At 43.2% G+C, this 18,737-nt stretch overlaps 1 protein-coding gene across 6 annotated transcripts in view; it reads right to left on the bottom strand.

Annotated features, from left to right (window-relative positions):
* Positions 1-18,737, bottom strand: part of IP3K2 (Inositol 1,4,5-triphosphate kinase 2) — a 402,764-nt gene that overhangs the window by 183,389 nt on the left and 200,638 nt on the right. Inside the window, exon 1 of one of the 6 annotated variants that reach the window (XM_067155634.2) lies at positions 16,302-18,144. The exons of the other annotated variants lie outside the window; for them this stretch is intronic. Coding sequence (XP_067011735.2) covers positions 16,302-16,553 — 252 coding nt within the window. The 5' untranslated portion in view covers positions 16,554-18,144. Of the gene's footprint in view, positions 1-16,301; positions 18,145-18,737 lie in introns of those variants that run through there. 6 annotated transcript variants of the gene reach the window in all.

Below are 18,737 nucleotides of genomic sequence, written 5' to 3'. Positions count from 1 at the left end.
TCAGACGGTTGAGGCGTTGGCCTTCTGACGTCAACTTGGCAGGTTCGATCCTGGCTCAGTCCGGTGGTATTTCAAGGTGCTCAAATACGTCAAAGAACTTCCGCGGAACAAAATTTCGGCACCTTGGCGTCTCCGAAAACCGTCAATAAAGTAGTTGGTAGGACTTAAAATTCTTCTTCGTCTTCTTCTTCTTCTTCTTCTTATCATTATTATTATTATTATTATTATTATTATTATTATTATTATTATTATTATTATTATTATTATTAAATATTGTGTAGTACACCAGGCTTGAGAAGATGGCCGCTGCTTTTCCTAAGGCACATGCTCTATACATAAGGAAAGCCACTACAATACAGTAATCAAAACAGAGTGTCTGTATGCTTGTGAACACCTCTGAATGACAAGAATATCGTACCAAGAGAAGCCGCGAAATTTTGAGACGAAGATCCTCCGCGCGATAATGGGTCCAAAAATTGTCGACGGTCAGTATAGCTTACAAGGAAGCGGAGAAATATACGAAGAAAGTGAAAGAGTGATTGAGTCAATGAAGAAAAGAGGATTCAGATGTTATGGACATCTGTTTAGAATGGACGAGAAGAGGCTGACAAAACAGATTTTTAAAACACTTCACAGTAGACCTAAAGTTTCCGACAAATGGTTCAGGGAGGTAAAAAAAAAAAAGATCTTGAGCAGTCTCGATTAAATCGGCAAGACATCCTAAACAGAACAAAGTATAGATTAGTGATAGACAACTTCAGAGCCTTCCATGAAAATAAAAATGAATAGGGGATGGACAGAGAAAAGAAGACGGGGTGCCGGAGAAAGAAGGCAAAGTTTTTGGGCTGCAAAGAAACCTTCAAGAAATGGTAATATGTGATTGTTGCTTAACATGGTCTCAAATGGCCGTAAAATAATATAATAATAATAATAATAATAATAATAATAATAATAATAATAATAATAATAGTGTGCTAAATTAGCGACTATTTTGCTGGGCGCAGATAATGATACCACATGTTTCTTTCCTATTTATCAGAACTCTTTGTCCCCTGTGGGTGGAGAGCACGTCATTAGAGGCTACAAAGAAGGGAACAGAAAGTAGCACCACAAAATGTGTGACAGAAGAATAACTATAGCAGCCGTGCAGTCTGTGATGTCAAGTAGTGTTACCTAGCAACCGTGCAGTCTGTGGTGTCAAGTAGGACCTAGCAACCGAACAAGCTGACGCTCATCTGAAATCAGCAGCCGTTGAGGGATGGCCATGGCCGAGAGCCCCACGTCCATCAATTTTACTCTGCATGATCAATTTAAGTACAGGTACAGTTTTCTGAATTTTTTTGAGAGCAGACGTATTTTTCCCAGGGAATTCTGTTTAAATATAATGTTCGCGTAGGGATTTAGTGGTTATTTCAACTTCTTCTAGCGCCATAGAAACATTCTTTTTTCATGTACGATAAACGATTGTAGCGGATCATTTTCTTCTTCTTCTTCTTCTTCTTCTTCTTCTTCTTCTTCTTCTTATTCTTCTTTGTATTTGGCTTTTAGCCGTACAGCCAGCAAATGATTAAATATTTACACAGCAATACATACAATACATATAACAGATACCGGAAATAAATAATTTTATAAAAAGATTGTTGAAGAAAGTACATAAAAATCATCTCTTGCGACGTCCGACTCGTTGGCTGAACGGTCAGCGTACTGGCCTTAGGTTCAGAGGGTCCCGGGTTCGATTCCCGGCCGGGTCGGGGATTTTAACCTTAATTGGTTAATTCCAATGGCACGGGGGCTGGGTGTATGTGTTACCTTCTTCATCATTTCATCCTCATCAAGACGCGCAGGTTGCCTACGGGAGTCAAATAGAAAGACCTGCACCTGGCGAGCCGAACCCGTCCTGGGATCTCCCGGCAGTAAAAGCCATACGACATTTCATTTAATCACTTGCGACAGTTTCTTTCCAAAACACACATTCCCTGGATATTCTGATATTGACAGGTCATGAGTTTGAATTTTCTCGTGTCAGAAAAGATAAAAAATACAGTAAAATTTAAGGACAATATAGATTGTATCCATCTTCGTTTCGTGCTGCCAGTTTTTCATGAAATTGTATTCGCTAGGCTGAACCAAACACAAGTGACAAGCGGGAAGTAAACACATGGCTACTGTTTATTGTAGTGTGCGGTTACAGTCCATGTCGGGGTTCGGTACGTTTCAGAAAAGGATTTTGTGACTTTTCAAGTTATGGTAAGTGAAATGAATTAGGCGACATATTTGCAAACTAAAACTCTAATGTAGGAGGAGGCATTACTTGCAAAGGAATTATGTCCACCACCACCAGAACTTTGTATAATTCAGGTATCGGACAAGGAATTTAAACAACAATATGTCAATTAACTCACTATTTTGCTTTACCTGTATTTTGTTCGGCGTACGAGAACTTTGTGCCCTATCTTTTGTCAGTCCCAGGAACGGTCACTGCTTGTAGGCGGCAGTTCACTCTATTTGATTACGGTCTTGGAGTTTTGCCCAGAACTGTAATACTATCTGAAATTCATTCTGCATTTATTGAACCAGTTACACCACCGATTGTGGAGCTGAGGTACCACATTCCAGCGATCGCTTGACCAACTCTTCAAGCTCCACTCTATAATTAGTGTGTCTCTCATTCTATAAAGCAGAGCTACGGGCTGGACGTGAGCTGAAGGGCAAATTGGCCATATTGCTTCAGACAGCCTGTCGCTCACACAGGGAAACTCGAGACGAGATTTCGTTCCGCAACAAAATGACAACTACAGTATATTCTTTTAAGGCATCGGACAAAATATAGTTTAATAATAATAATAATAATAATAATAATAATAATAATAATAATAATAATAATAATAATAATAATAATAATAATAATAATAAATTACTTGTTACATTTGTCCATAGAACTGTAACCTTCTGTTTCCCATCAGTTCAACTACTCTTTCTGTTCTTTGATGCAATTCTTTGTTAGATTTGAGTCTCCTCTCACTTTATTTTTTTACATTTGGGCCTAGAATTCTTCTTAATATTTTTTCTTTTTCTCTTACGGATACCTTGAAGGCTAAAATAGTGGGGTTCAAATCCACTATCTCCCGAATGCAAGCTAGCAGCTACGCGCCTCTAATCGCACGGCCAACTCGTTCGGTGAAAACTTTCTTGTGACAACTCTAAGAAGTCGTCTTTCTATTAGTCGTCCTGTGTCTTCTTCAGTTTATAAATCATAGTATATTATTATTTTAAACCTGAGTGCTTGTATGCAGCGGAAAAATTTGGACATGATTGGAAAAGGTGGACTTCAACGTATCCGGAAGAGAAAAGCAAAATATTAAGATGTATTCTAGGCCCAAATGTAAAAATAAAAATAAAAAAAGGGAGAAGAGACTCAAATCTAACAAAGAATTGCATCAGAGAACAGAAGGAGTGGTTGAACTGATGAGGAAGATAAGGTTACAGTTCTATGGACAAAATATATTTTCTTTTTTTTACAATTGGCTTTACATCGCACCGACACACATAGGTCTTATGGAGACAATGGGATAGGAAAGCGCTAGGAATGGGAAGGAAGCGGCCGTGGCCTTAATTGAGGTACAGTCCCAGCATTTTCCTGTTGTGAAAATGGGAAACCACGGAAAACCATCTTTAGGACTGCCAACAGTGGGGTTCGAACCCACTATCTCCCGAGTGGTGGATACTGGCCGTAGTAATAGACTACCGAAGATAACCTTTGAATTTTTCAGGAAGAGGAACGCAAAGCTGAAATGGTTTCGAGAAGTGAGGTTGGACTTGAAGACGACGTGGGTTACGGAAGAAATCGATATAGACAACTCATCAAAAAGTTCCGCTAGTGAGCAAAGGGAGGTCCTATAAGGAAGAGCAGAAGAAGGAGAAAGGATGAAAAGATACTGGTAGAGAGTGAAGCCAGAGAAGGCTAAAATAGTGGCGTTGGAATTCACTATCTCCCGAATGCAAGCTAACAGATACGCGCCTCTAATCGCACGGCCAAGGCGTTCGGTGAGAACTTTCTTCCGACAACTCTAAAAAGTCGTCCTGTGCTTTCTTCAGTTGCTAAATAAATAGTCTTCGTACAGCAGTAAAGCTTCAAACTTGTCTGCCATGTTAATTTAACACAAGTATTAACAATTTGTTAGCGTTAACAATTCCTGATGAGAAGGCCATTTTGTTAAATTGTGTGTTAAGTCTGTTTAACAGCAGTGTTAACATTTAACTGTAATCTGTGAGTAAAAATGGTTCCTTCCAGTAACACTTCTATTCCTATCGTGCATAAAATACATTACTATAATTCCTTCGAAAAATAACAGACCCTTACAATGTTCAAAATAAATGAACCTGTATCTTTAGACTTACGTTCCTCGATAACGCTTTTAGTGTTTGCGTAGAACGCCTAGAGTATTTAACTTGCGATTATGTTTAATGTCTCAAATGCCAGATAAAAGAGGAGGCTAACTCTGAAAAAAAAAAAAAAAACGCAGTTTTCATGAAAGAGCGCTTCAAAGTAGGGCAAAATTTGTGCTAAATCTGTGATGTCACACGCATACTCTGTTACAGGAGGTCAGTTGTATGGAATAACAAATGTAATAATGGAAACGAAACATTTGCTTAGGATTCAGCAAGAACGTGGAAGAGAAAGAGTTAAAGAAAAAAAAAAGAATGATTAATAAAAGAAGTGAAACGAAAAGGCGTTACTATGAGAAACTGAAACAGAGAAAACAATTTACAATAAGTAACTCTTGAATTATTTTCACACCAGGCAAATGCAGGGGCTGTACCTTAATTAAGGCCACGGCCGCTTCCTTCCAACTCCTAGGCCTTTCCCATCCCATCGTCGCCATAAGACCTATCTGTGTCGGTGCGACGTAAAGCCCCTAGCAAAAAAACCTCTTGAATTACGTTTTATTTATCACATCACAGACCCGTACTGCACCGAGTTATTACCCACATTCCAAGTGTACCACGTTCTTTTGAATACAATTTACTTTCCACATAATATTTATCTTATTTCTAATAAGCAGAACCTCCGTGGCTCAGGCGGCAGCCTCTCACCACTAAGCTCCGTGGTGAGATTTATGCTGGACAAAGTGGAGGCGGGACAGGTTTGTCTCCGGGTGCTCCGGTTTTCCCTGACATCCTTTATTCCAGCAACGCTCTCCAACATTTCATTTCGTCTGTCAGTCATTGATTAATCATTGCCTCCAGAGGAGTGTGACAGGCTTCGGCAGCCGGCACAATTCCTATCTTCGCCGCTAGATGGGGCTTCATTCATTTCATTCCTGACCCAGTCGAATGACTTGAAACAGGCTGTGGATTTTCATGTCTAATAAACAACTCCTCGAAACCCTGCGGCCCTTATAATAGTGACAGCCTAGCGTCAATTTTTTAATATAGTTTTACAAATTGTGACTGTATTTAGTAACTTTTCCACGAATAAAAATTTGAGAAGTTCCTTTTTCGCTTCGAAGTGAACATGTGTGCACGAGAGGGTGAAAGCCAAAACAGAAAACATCCCGTTGCCAGTTGAGAAGGGAGGCTTACACAGTCTACCTAATTGATTCAAATGAGGGTTGCGTTACGAAGAAAACGTTCGAATGCACATTCACTGGAACTGCATCTTGGTCAGCCCTGTCAAGTAGCTATTAAGCGACTTGCTACTTACATGGACCGCAGGCAAGAAAAGAAATAAAAGCAGGTCGTCAAGTGTTAATAGGTTTGTACTGTTGGGGCTAATTGTCGGGCCCTTCTTTAAATACGTACCCTTTCGAAATGTGGGGGGTCATCGTCCGTCCATGACCAACAGGAGTCTACATAACATTGCAATATTAGATTACGTTTCTAAAGAAGTCAACTTTCAAACATAAGATAAGCTTAGAATATACTGACGACAGGTTCGATGATACATTAACAGTTTAAATACAGTCCCATGACCACGGCTTAAAATGTCCTGACTACGGTTAGTATTATCTCAAACGCTGCAGTGCGGGACTTGTAGGACAATTCATCCTTTCAATAATAAATCATTTATCTCAAAATCCGTGATTTTCTTGTCTTCGACCGTTATTGATGTGGGGATTCTTCTTTCTTTCTTTCTTTCTTTGTTATGCCCATTCAAAGAGCACGTTTGAACTTGATCGTTAGCCTGATGGTGTTCGCCTTCTTATCCTCCGAAAATCTCTTCATGAATTTCCTGTGTTGCATCTTGCGTTCTGTGGACCACTTCCTGCCAGTTTTCTTTTCAGGTTTTTTTCCACGAATTTGTGCTTGGCTACTGTTGTACTAAAGGCTCCACGATCTTTTATGATGTCGCCCGTGATGTTCATTTCTTGGAGGTCAGCCTTAGTTCCTTCTAGCCAGTTTATTTTGACCTCCTTTGAGTTGTTTACTTCAAATAATCTTTTGGTGAGTCTGTCGCTGTCCATTCTTCAGTACAGTGTTTCAGGCGCATCTTGAACCTGTCAGTCCGCTCTTCTTCTCTTACTCCACATTCCATTTTCTCTCGTGGGACCATACAATTTCCGGAGAATTTTCCTTTATTGTTTCTAGAATTTTAGAGTGATCTCCAAGGGATATGGTTTCTGACGCGTATAAATCTCCATACTCGAAGTAACTTAAATTCCGCGGTCATTTGTCCTATTCTTCGGGTGTATTTATTTCTCTGTTACTCGAAATTTGGTTACACGAATTTCTCGATTTCTCGAAGCAAATATTTCCCCCCTGGAAGCAAAAAAATAATCTGACTGGAATTTTGTGCAACACGGCATTGATGGTTTGTGAGGAGCACTTCACAAGTAAAGAAGGGTTTACAGTGATGACAGGACCTAATATGACGGGAACCAAGAAACTATAACTTCTAATGATCGGAAAATCGGCGAAGCCTCGCTATTTCTCGGATGTGAATTAATTACCGGCCACGTACGAAAGCAACCTCCGAAGTCGCGGATGACAAGATCCATTTACGAATCTCGGCAGCGTCGTGTTGACGAGAAGTTTCAACGTGAAGGGAGGGAAGGAACCGTAACAAACAGAAGAGATGGACTTTTTTTCCCAAAGGTATTAACCGAGGTATACTTCTTGTTTCACTACTGTATGTACTGTATCCTGTCTTCTAAAAACATTATACCGGGCGAGTTGGCCGTGCGTGTAGAGGCGCGCGGCTGTGAGCTTGCATCCGGGAGATAGTAGGTTCGAATCCCACTATCGGCAGCCCTGAAGATGGTTTTCCGTGGTTTCCCATTTTCACACCAGGCAAATGCTGGGGCTGTACCTTAATTAAGGCCACGGCCGCTTCCTTCGAACTCCTAGGCCTTTCCTATCCCATCGTCGCCATAAGACATATCTGTGTCGCTGTGACGTAAAGTCCGTAGCAAAAAACAAAAAAACAAAAACGTACTATAATAAGGTAGGTAGGTAAGGGTGTCCTGCCCGAAGGCAGATCCGAACCTCCGCAGAGGTGTTCCTGAGCCGGAGTTTACGTGCGGTAGGGTGGCCAGTTCCTTTCCGCTCCTCCATTCCCTTACCCCCACCAACAGCGCGTGTCAACCCATCCAGCTCCTGACCACGCCCAATGTTGCTTAATTTGGGAGATCTCGCGGAATCCGGTGTTTCAACACGGCTACGGCCGTTGGCTACTATAATAAGGGTTATAATTAAAGTGATGCTGTTAAACAGAGTTACTTTGTATATTTTTTAAATACTTTTAAAATAATGTATTCAGTATAAGGCCGTATATACAATGATGTCCGCCTCTGTGGGAGGACTTCAAAGGAATCTTTTAATATTGTGTTTGAAGGATGCGAAAGGTGTGAATATGTCAATATCTTTCTTTCTTTCTTTCACTATTGGCTTTACGTCGCACTGACACACACACAGGTCTTATGGCGACGATGGGACAGGGAAGGGCTTGGAGTGGGAAGGAAGCGACAGTGGCCTTAATTAAAGTGCAGCCTGGTGTGAAAATGGGAAACCACGGAAAACCATCTTCAGGGCTGCCGACAGTGGGGTTCGAACCAACCACCTCCCGAATGCAAGCTCTCAGCTGAGCGGCCCTAACTCGCTCGGAAAGAAGATAAAAGAAGAGGACGAGAACGTAGGTAAGTGATTGTGTTTCGCTACGTTGCTATTTGTGTCTTTCCATCAGATAATTTGTCCATGCTCGTTTACATTTGTTGGACACACATCCCTCTAACATCTTGCAGCATATTGTTCCACACCCGAATTGCAGCAACTGCGAAGAAACTGCCATATACTGAGGTGTCGGGGTTAGGTATGGTATGAATATGCACGTTCTGTCCTCTTGTGTCTTTTGTGGTGTAGACAGAGTTTATACAAACGTTCTTTAAGATACTGTCTATACACAACTTCGGGCTCACTATTTTGCGAACGATTATTATTATTATTATTATTATTATTATTATTATTAATATTATTATTATTATTATAGCTGCCTCTGCGGCCTCCGGATCCCAATACAGCGGGTTCAAAACCTGGCTGAGGTAATTTGATTTTTGAAGGGCGGGAAAATGTCCATTGGACACTCCGTGTCGTACGATGTCGACGTGAAAGATCTCTGGTGACACATTTGGTGTTGACCGATCAACATTAATTAAAACCCAGCCATAGATGCCCAAGAGAGATTCGCTTTACTCTGCAGATGGCGACAAATTAAAATGTCTGCACATGGTAGCTGAGGTCATCCGAACCGGGCGAGTTGGCCATGCGCTTATTGACCCGCGGCTGTGAGCTTGCATCCGGGAGAAGGTGGGTTCGAATCCCACTGTCGGGAGCCCTGAAGATGGTTTTCCGTGGTTTCGCATTTTCACACCAGGCAAATGCTGGTGCTGTACCTTAATTAAAGCCACGGCTGCTTCCTTACATAAACCTATATTTCTACGACTTGAACCACCGACCAGCTTCCCATTTCGTGGACAGTTTTAACAGACTGATGGAAAAATCCTGTCGGTTATCTGGCACAGTAGAAGAGAAGAAAGTATGAAAATGTGGGAAATTCTAAAAAGTTAGTAGAACTCCCTTATACCTTCACGGAGAGGGCACTGTTTAACTCAGGGCCTCTCAGAGTGCACGGTGCAAAAGATGACTTCGCTTGGTTGCCCAGAGTGCAGACCCCCACTCCTCGATTTGGAGCAATAGCGCTGTCTCTCTCTTTCCCCACGGTTGTCTCGCTCGAGCTTAGCAGAGTAGCCCAGAGACGAAGCGTTGGTCCGAGCCGAGCCGAATGGGACCGATGCACTGTGCACAGGAACTTTGCGCCTCAACTTGCACGCGTGAGATTTTGGGCGTTTGAGAGCCCTGGTTTAACTAGTTACTACCTAAGTAATGATGTAGGAGCTGTGATCGATAGCTAGGCGTCACTGAAGAGGCATGCTAGGAAAATGAGGAGTGACGTAGTATCCCATTGCTTTCCTCACCGACCCAAAAGTTGCTATTACTTATCAGTCTGCCAAGCCCACTGAAATGCATGCACCAACCGACCCTATGAGCAACACTTTCACACCATTCGTAACAGGGACTGGCTGCATTAGGAATGGTCTTCCTACCATCGCTCAGACCTCAGATCTTGTCAAAGCCAAGGATGAGAGATTGCTCTCTGAAATGAACAAACTTGATATAGCCCATATGTCAGCCTCCGTGGCTCAGGCGGGAGCGCACTGGCCTCTCACCGCTGGATACCGTGGTTCAAATCCCGGTCACTCCATGTAGGGTTTGTGCTGGAAAAAAGCGGAGGCGGGACAGGTTTTTCTTCGGGTACTCCGGTTTTCTCTGTCACCTATCATTCCAGCAACACTCTCCACTATCATTTCATTTAATCTGTCAGTCATTAATCATTGCCCCAGAGGAGTGCGACAGGCCTCGGCAGCCAGCACAATTACTTTCCTCGCCGCAAGTAGGAGGCTTCATTCATCCCATCGCTGACCCGGCCATTGACTGGAAAACAGGTTGTAGGTTTTCATTCATCTAGCCGTCCGACTCGTTGGCTGAATGGTCAGCGTACTGGCCTTCGGCTCATAGGGTCCCGGGTTCGATTCCCGGCCGGGTCGGGGATTTTAACCTTCACTGGTTAATTCCAGTGGCCCGGGGGCTGGGTGTTTGTTCTGTCCCCAACATCCCTGCAACTCACACACCACACATAACACTGTCCTCCACCACAATAACACGCAGTTACCTACACATGGCAGATGCCGCCCACCCTCGTCGGAGGGTCTGCCTTACAAGGGCTGCACTCGGCTAGAAATAGCCACACGAAATTAAAATTATTCATCTAGCCCATCTAGCCAAGATATTTAAAAAAAAAAACCACTAGGTTTCTCCACAAAAGACTGTCGGAACGTTGTTAGCCATATTCCTACATATAAAATGTTGCACTGAGTAGTATGGTTTCCACACCATCTTAGGTGCATCTAGTATTACAGGCTTCTACAATTCCTTATCCTCACTACTACAACCACCGACCAAGTTTCCGAATCTTGAGAAAATGGTTTTAAAATGGGCAGAAAGTTCTGGTCGGGTAGCTCGTGTAGTAGAAGAGAAGATGATATGATTGGAAATTCTGAAACATTCCCTATACCTGCAGGAAAGCAGCATCGTTTTGCTGATTGACAATAAAGCAATTCATATGTTTCGCATGCATTCTGAATAACAAAATTTAAAGAAATTACCACCGATTACTTTATGAGTTAAAGATAATTCGAAAACGATTTACATTGACAATTTATAAACGCGAATTCTTTAACTTACAATATTTTGCTTTGCGTTGCATCCGACACAGATAGGGTCTTATGACGACGATGGGATAGGAGAGGGCTAGGAGTGGGAAGGAAGCGGCCGTAGCTTTAATTAAGGTACAGCTCCAGAATTTGCCTGGTGCAAAAATGGGAAACCATGGAAATCCACCTTCAAGGTTGCCGACAGTGGAGTTCGAACCCATTATCACCCGAATGCAAGCTAACAACTTCGCCAAGCAAGTGTTTTTAATCGTATATAAACAATGAGAGCTGGTAAAAGATGGAGTAAAATATAACGAAGCTCTTGCCGCATTTCAATATAGTCACTTTTCCTGACCTTACTCCTGATTTACAGGGGTCGGCACTGGATGTGGATTTGGTCAAGTTTTGCTACCGGATGCCCTTCTTGACGCGAGGGATGTGTTCACTATTGCGAGTCTGTCGTGGTTGGTAATGAGGTTTAAGTCTCTGGTAAGACCACAACATTAGAGTGGTTCTAGTGTACGGGATCCTCACTGGGCTACTTGATTGGAGAACTGGAAAATATTGAAAGAAAAGCAGCACGATTAGTTCTGGGTGATTTCGGACAACAAAGTAGTGTTACGAAAGTGTTAGTAATAATGTTATTGGCTTTACGTCCCACTAAGTACTTTTACGGTTTTCGGAGACGCCGAGGTGCCAGAATTCAGTTTCGCAAGAATTATTTTACGTGCCAGTAAATCTACCGACGATTTCGCCACCATAGCTCAATTGGTAGAGCAACCGACGCGAAATCGGGAGGTTGTGGGTTCGGATCCCACTGGTGTCTGGTTGGCCATTTTTGTTCTGTACTTAACATCTCTTCAACACGTACTAAATGTACGTAACACGACCTAATAAGTTGAAAGTCGCTTTCGATTACAATGTGGTCGTGAAAATTCAATATTCAGGTCCGCCTCTGTGGTGTAGTGGTTAGCGTGATTAGCTGCCACCCCCGGCGGCCCGGGTTCGATTCCCGGCTCTGCCACGAAATTTGAAAAGTGGTACGAGGGCTGGAACGGGGTCCACTCAGCCTCGGGAGGTCAACTGAGTAGAGGTGGGTTCGATTCCACCTCAGCCATCCTGGAAGTGGTTTTCCGTGGTTTCCCACTTCTCCTCCAGGCGAATGCCGGGATGGTACCTAACTTAAGGCCACGGCCGCTTCCTTCCCTCCTCCTTGCCTATCCCTTCCAATCTTCCCATCCCTTCACAAGGTCCCAGTTCAGCATAGCAGGTGAGGCCGCCTGGACGAGGTACTGGTCATACTCCCCAGTTGTATCCCCCGACCAAGAGTCTGAAGCCCCAGGACACTGCCCTTGAGGCGGTAGAGGTGGGATCCCTCGCTAAGTCCGAGGGAAAAACCGAACCTGGAGGATAAACAGATGATGATGATGATGATGATGATGATGATGATGATTAAATCTACCGACACGAGACTGACGTATTTGAGCACCTTCAAATACTATCGGACTGAGCCAGGATAGAACTTGCCAAGTTGGGGTCAGAAGGCCAGCGCCTCAACCGTCTGAGCTACTCAGCTCGGCACAAAAGTGTTGCAAACTTCGGGTTGGGAAGATTTGGAAGTAAGTAGACGAGCTGTTCGACTAAGCGGAATGTTTCGAGCTGTCAGTGGAGAGATGGCTTGGAATGATATTAGTAGACGAATAAGTTTGAGTGAAGTGGGAAAGATCAAAAATTGAAGATAAAGTTGAAATTCAAGAAGACATAATGGGGCAAACATTCGTTTATAGGAAGAGGACTTAGGGATTGGAATAATTTACCAAGAGAGATGTGCGATAAATGTCTAACTGTTTAAAAATAATTTAAGAGAAGATTCGCTAAACGACTGACCGACTCATTTACTAAATGGTCAGCGTTGAAGCCTTCGGTTCAGAGGGTCCCGGGTTCGGATCCCGGCCGGATCGGGGATTTTAATCGTGTCTTATTAATTATTCTAGCTCCGGGACTGGGGGTTTGTGTTTGTTCCAACACTTTCCTCTTCATATTCAGACACAACTACACTACCATCCACCACAGAAACACTCAATAGTGATTACATCCTTCCATATAAGGGTGGCGTCAGGAAGGGGATCCGGCCGTAAAACAGGGGCAAATCCACATGAGCAACACAGTTCACACCCGCGACCACACAGGTGTGGGAAAAGCGGTGGAAGAAGAAGAAGAAGAAGAAGATAATTCGGTAAACAACTCATAGGGAGTCTACCACCTGGCTGGCAGTCCTAAATGCAGATCCGTACTGAATGATTGTGTAGGCCTATCTAGACGAATCCTACACGGTTAAAATCCCCTGTCCAGATTGAATCGAACTCAGGGCCCACTGAACCGAAAGCGAGTAGCAAGGGAGCCGCGTCTGAACATAAGGACATTGTTTTTATGATGTGTATGTTGGGTATTCAGCCCTAAGGCTGGTTTGATCCTCTGCAGCTCCGTCAACAGCTGTCATAAATAGCCTAGGCGTCCCTGAAGAGGCGTACTAGGGAAATGAGGAATGAGGTAGTTTCCCGTTGCTTTCCTCACCGAGCCAGCCGCTGCTATTACATATCAGTCTGCCAAGCCCACTGAAATGCATGCACCAACCGACCCTATGAGCGATATTTTCACACCATTCATAACAGGGACTGGCTGCATAAGCAATGGCATTACTAGCATCACACATACCCCAGTCACGTTCATATTGTCAAAGCCAAGGATCAGATTGAGACAGGTGAATGAAAGTAACAAATATGATATAGCCCATACCAGAAGACATAGTGCACTGTTAACACTACATCTATTAATCTGTGTCACTAGTCTGAACAGTGGTGTCCTTAGCTTACAACAGACATGAATTACCTGAATGACTGTATGAATGAATTAATTAATTGCCTGATTTCTTTGTATTCATGCATTCACGAGTGGATTATCTTATTATTATTATCCGGCTCCTTGGCTGAACTGTCAGCGTACTTGTCTCCGGTTCAGAGGGCTACGGGTTCGATTCTCGGCGAGATCCGGGTATTTTAACTGCGTATAGTTCATTCATCTGGTTTCGGGGACTGGGTGTTGGTTTCAACACCTACAGTCATCTACACTGCACACTACAAAACCACCGCAGAAGCAGGCAACAGTGAATAGGGTTGGCGTCACGGAAGGCATCCAGCCTTAAAAACGAGCTGAATCCAAACAAACTGCCGACACCAGGTATATCTGGGAAATGGCAAGGAAGAACCTATTCGCCTAGTTGTCGACGCTGCCACAGTGAGACTGAAACACTTGCCGATGTTCTGGGAGCCTGTTCACATCGTGAACTCTCGTCATCACACAGCAAGATCATCCGTCACCAATGCATTGAGGGAGAAAGGGTGTAAAGCTGCGTTTACACTAGCGAAACTCCCTCACGAAAGTCGCTCGGGTGAAACTTACTCGCTTCGAGTGAAATTTCGCACTACCCAAAACAGAGCGCAATTCAGAACGAAAAAATAGCGCGAGTGGGGCGAGCCGCCTTCGACAAGCCTGGAAGCTTCAGTTCTGGTTTTGCAGCCAACATGGAAACTTGTTTTGTCCCTCGAGCCGCTGCAGTCGCGTTTTAAATCATATCAATGTCATTTTTTATTTAAAAAAGGGAAGAAGAAAAATCGGCGCCCTCGACGATGGTGGAGCAAACAATTATCCCTTGGAAGAAGCCAATATGGAAACAGCCTAGTGAGAGAAATGGTACAGGAACCCAATGATGATACAATTAAGAACTTCGTCCGCGTGAGTACTCAAGATTTTGAACTCGTTTCACTGATCAGTCAAAAAGTTGGAAAAAATGACAGTGAGAGAAAGGTTGGCGGTCACACTGCGTTTCTTAGCAACTGGTGATTCGTACACAAGTTTGCAGTATTTATAGAAATAAGAAAGTATAGTTGAGAACTAATTTCCGTCCACGCACTTCTCTTTTATAGCGATTGAAATAGCTTTTGTTTTTCGGATTCTACATAAAATCTCGATTTTTGTAGAGCTCGATGAGCTGCAGGCACTGTTCGTAATACATCCCTCGCGCAACTATGGGGACCACGTTTACACTGAGCGAAATTCGATTAGCGAAACCGTTTGATGCGCGGACAAAAACCGACTGACCTCCGGCTCGCAGCGAGGGCCCTCACTCCGCAATTACTCAGGGGTGAGGGAGTGTCTACACCAGGCTCAATTACCTCAAATTATTTCGCGAGGGAATTGCGCTTAGTGTAAGCGCAGCTGAAGAGATGCAGGGCCTCTCCATCGACGGCAGCCACATTCTCTCCATGGATACATTATAGACCCCACCATCAGATTCGAGACCTCCGAGAGCCAGCCTGAAGAAATAGACGCACAAAAGAGACGAATCTAGGAACCTAATAGTAATAAATACTTCAGAGAAAAATATCGCGACTGTCATTGATTTAATGATGGGAAGGAGAGGAACTATCCCTAAATTCTTCGCAGACTTCTCAAAAATTTTCGTCCTCACCAAGGACTTTATATCAGCTGTTTTCATTACACTGAGAGGTTCTATTTAGCCGGCCCTACGGTGTAGGGGTAGCGTGCCTGTCTCTTATCTGGAGGCCCTGGGTTCGATTCCTGACCAGGTAAGGTATTTCTTACCTGGATCTGAGGGCTGGTAGGAAGTCCACTCAGCCTACGTGATTACAATTTAGGAGCTATTGACTGCGAGATAGCAGCCCCGGTCTAGAGAGCCCAAGAATAAGGGCCGTGAGGTTTTTTATTTTTTTGCTATTTGCTTTACGTTGCACCGACACAGATATGTCTTATGGCGACGATGGGACAGGAAAGGCCTAGGAATTGGAAGGAAGCGGCCGTGGCCTTAATTAAGGTACAGCCCCGGCATTTGCCTGGTGTGAAAATGGGAAACCACGGAAAACCATCATCAGGGCTGCCGACAGTGGGACTCGAACCCACTATCTCCCGATTACTGGAAACTGGCCGCACTTAAGCGACTGAAGCTATCGAGCCGTGAGGATTCGTCGTGCTGATCATACGACGCCTCGTAATCTGCAGGTCTTCGAGATGAGCAGTGGTCGCTTGGTAGGCCAAGGCCCTTTGCGACTGTTGCATTGTAGGGGTTGGTTTACGGACTTTAAAAGCACTGGTACTTAACTGCCTAGTAACACACTAATCTAGGCCTTTCAAACTATTTCTTTTACATAATTCATTTTTCTTTCACTCGGTAATCTTTGACATAGTGGCAACCTGTAAATGCTGCAGAAAAGTTTTGGAATAATATAAAAAGAAAAAAAAAAAATAGTATAGTTTAAAATATGACCCGCTCCCCCGCCTCTGACTGAATTTTACGTAGGCCATCAAGGGTCTTTTGAGTTTAGCCCGTATGAAACAAGGCACTGTCATGTTCTTCTGAAGGAGCGAAGGAAGTGTCTTCGCGAAACGTCAACATTTTCAGTGTCTCGTTTCCTACGAGTTAAAGCCAAAAGAACAGTGTTTAAGTTACGTGCGAATTACCTTTGGTGGAGGTCCATCAGGCACATCTGAATCCCACTCTGAGCTGAGATCGTCGCTGGAGGCTTCTCCGTATTCAGCTGGCCAGGGCACCTCCAGGAGGGACTTCTGGTACTGGTCGTATCCAGCGGAGAGCATACCAGGGCTAGGAAGAGGCGGCGAATGGCGCCGAGTGGGGGGCGGTGAACGTCGCATAATGCGAAGGACGCGTCGCGTCTCCCGGTTACTCTGAGGCATCCTAGCGCATCCTAGCATGTCATTGCCTGCCCCCTCTCTTACTACACGGAACTAACACCCTGTGTCCACTGCTTTTGAAGAGAATAATTATGACGCAGGAATTGTTTATGTATTCCTGTTAGCGAACTACACACAATTCACTGTTCTCATAAGCAGAAACTTAACAATACGGCAGGACGATTTTCTTATTACCTGCAACTTTTGTAACAGAGTTCAACGTCCACACCTTCTTTAAGCACAATAATATGTCTATAAAGGTGAAAATTTAACAGAAAAAAGAGAAACTGTCTCTAAAGTTCGCTATGTTTACAGGCAGATTAACTCATAAATTTGTACCAATAATTTTGTATCGCCCGTAACTCTTGGTACTGTAGTACAAGCTAAAAAAACAAATTAAAGTGTCCGCTGCTTTGGTACGCAATAATTTTTACGGCGAACTCTACAAAGAAATCTACGGTGTATTCTTGTCAACATTAATAACATTCACTTCGTCTACACTAGAGCCGAAAGCTTATTCAACAATTATGCTTAAGCACAAACAAATTGCAAAATTTGATTTACCGCCAGTTCTTTATGTGCATAATTTTTCACTGTCTACTCACAGGCAATAAATGAGTGTTCACTGCTTTAGCACGTAGTATCTGCCGGCACGGAGCAATTACACAGTCTTCAGTATTGACTTCTAAGTCTTCAGTAACACAGATAATACACAATACTGTTTCCGTTAATTGTCACTGTCAGTTCAGCAATTACAATTACTGAAGTCAGTTCCGAGTAACACGCCAAGTACAGTATGTTCTGTATCTAATGTTCTACCTGTCACGCAATCAATGTGTCGGAAACGCACATTGCCTCCACTAACAGCTGCCAATAATTAACACAATCGAAGACAGCTGCAGTGGAATATATCGCTTGGAGCAAAGTGTCTAAATGATATAAACAAATTCGAAAAATAAGATTGTATGAGAATCAATTGCCGAATTTAACTAAAGACCTATAAATGTAAGGTACAGTTTATGACACCAGTTTCATGAAGTTCTTTCAATGAACTTCACTTTTATTGTTTTCTTTCACGACAAGTTTCCAAAAACCACTGGAAATTTCGTAAGCTGTTAAAGCTGTCAAAAGAAGGGGGGACACCACACTGGTTTTATAAAGTTCCCAAGTTGTCAGTAAAAATCGAATTCAGTATTGACAGCATGAAGGAAAAACCTTGAAACAAGTTAAGGAACTGGCAATCCTTCTCAAAGTCTTCCAAGGTTGTCCGGGGAAGAATCGTCTGTTTATATCTACAGAGAGCACAAGAAGTCTTTCTCTCAACAATTATCTTCCCATAAACAATAATAGTCAAAGTCTTATCAGCACTGATAAAGTGTCACTGCAGCTTGATAAAGAAATATGTAACAGAATAATACGGGCTATATTTCACAGATAAACAACACTTGCACACATGGTAGTTCTGATGAGATTCACGTGTGTTTCCCGCTTGTGTGATCACCTGAATACTGACTCCATCCTTCCTCACCCTCGTATTTCAACAAGTGACTGTCGCTTTTATCTGGTCGAGGAGGTTATCACATCAGCAACAAGTGTGACCCGCACTCATACACGCACGCACCAAACAAGCTATGAGAAATGCAAGGACTGCTGTGCTGTGGTGTGGTGGGTACCCGCCGCGCTGCTGCTCTGCCATCTAGCGGCTCGTTCGTCAAGCAGTCTCGGACAGACAGCTGTTGACGTCATTAAAGCTGCCGCATTTTGAACAGGCTACAGTATGATAACAGGAACTCGAACACGGTCTGTTGTGTTCAAGTCGGGAACTACCACCGCGGCAGCAATGGGTTAGCATAGGAAATAAATAACATCATTCCAAGGTTAATAAGATTCATACGAGGAAATCTGGCACCGAAAACTGCTGATAAACGGGGGTAGTTCTGCCCGCTGATGTTCGCGATTGATGCAATATTTTGATACGACTACATGTATCATGTCAGGCTACATCCGAAGTGTAGAAGAGCGTCATCGTCGTTCCTCTAAAACATTTATAATAATAATAATAATAATTATAATAATAATAATAATAATAATAATAATAATAATAATAATAATGTTATTTGTTTTACGTCCCACTAAGTACTCTTTTACGGTTTTTGGTGACGCCGAGGTGCCGGAATTTAGTCCCGCAGGAGTTCTTTTACGTAC

The sequence above is a fragment of the Anabrus simplex genome, chromosome 11 (assembly GCF_040414725.1).
Source record: "Anabrus simplex isolate iqAnaSimp1 chromosome 11, ASM4041472v1, whole genome shotgun sequence".
Lineage (NCBI taxonomy): Eukaryota > Metazoa > Arthropoda > Insecta > Orthoptera > Tettigoniidae > Anabrus > Anabrus simplex.
This window is presented reverse-complemented; position numbering and strand designations above follow the sequence as displayed.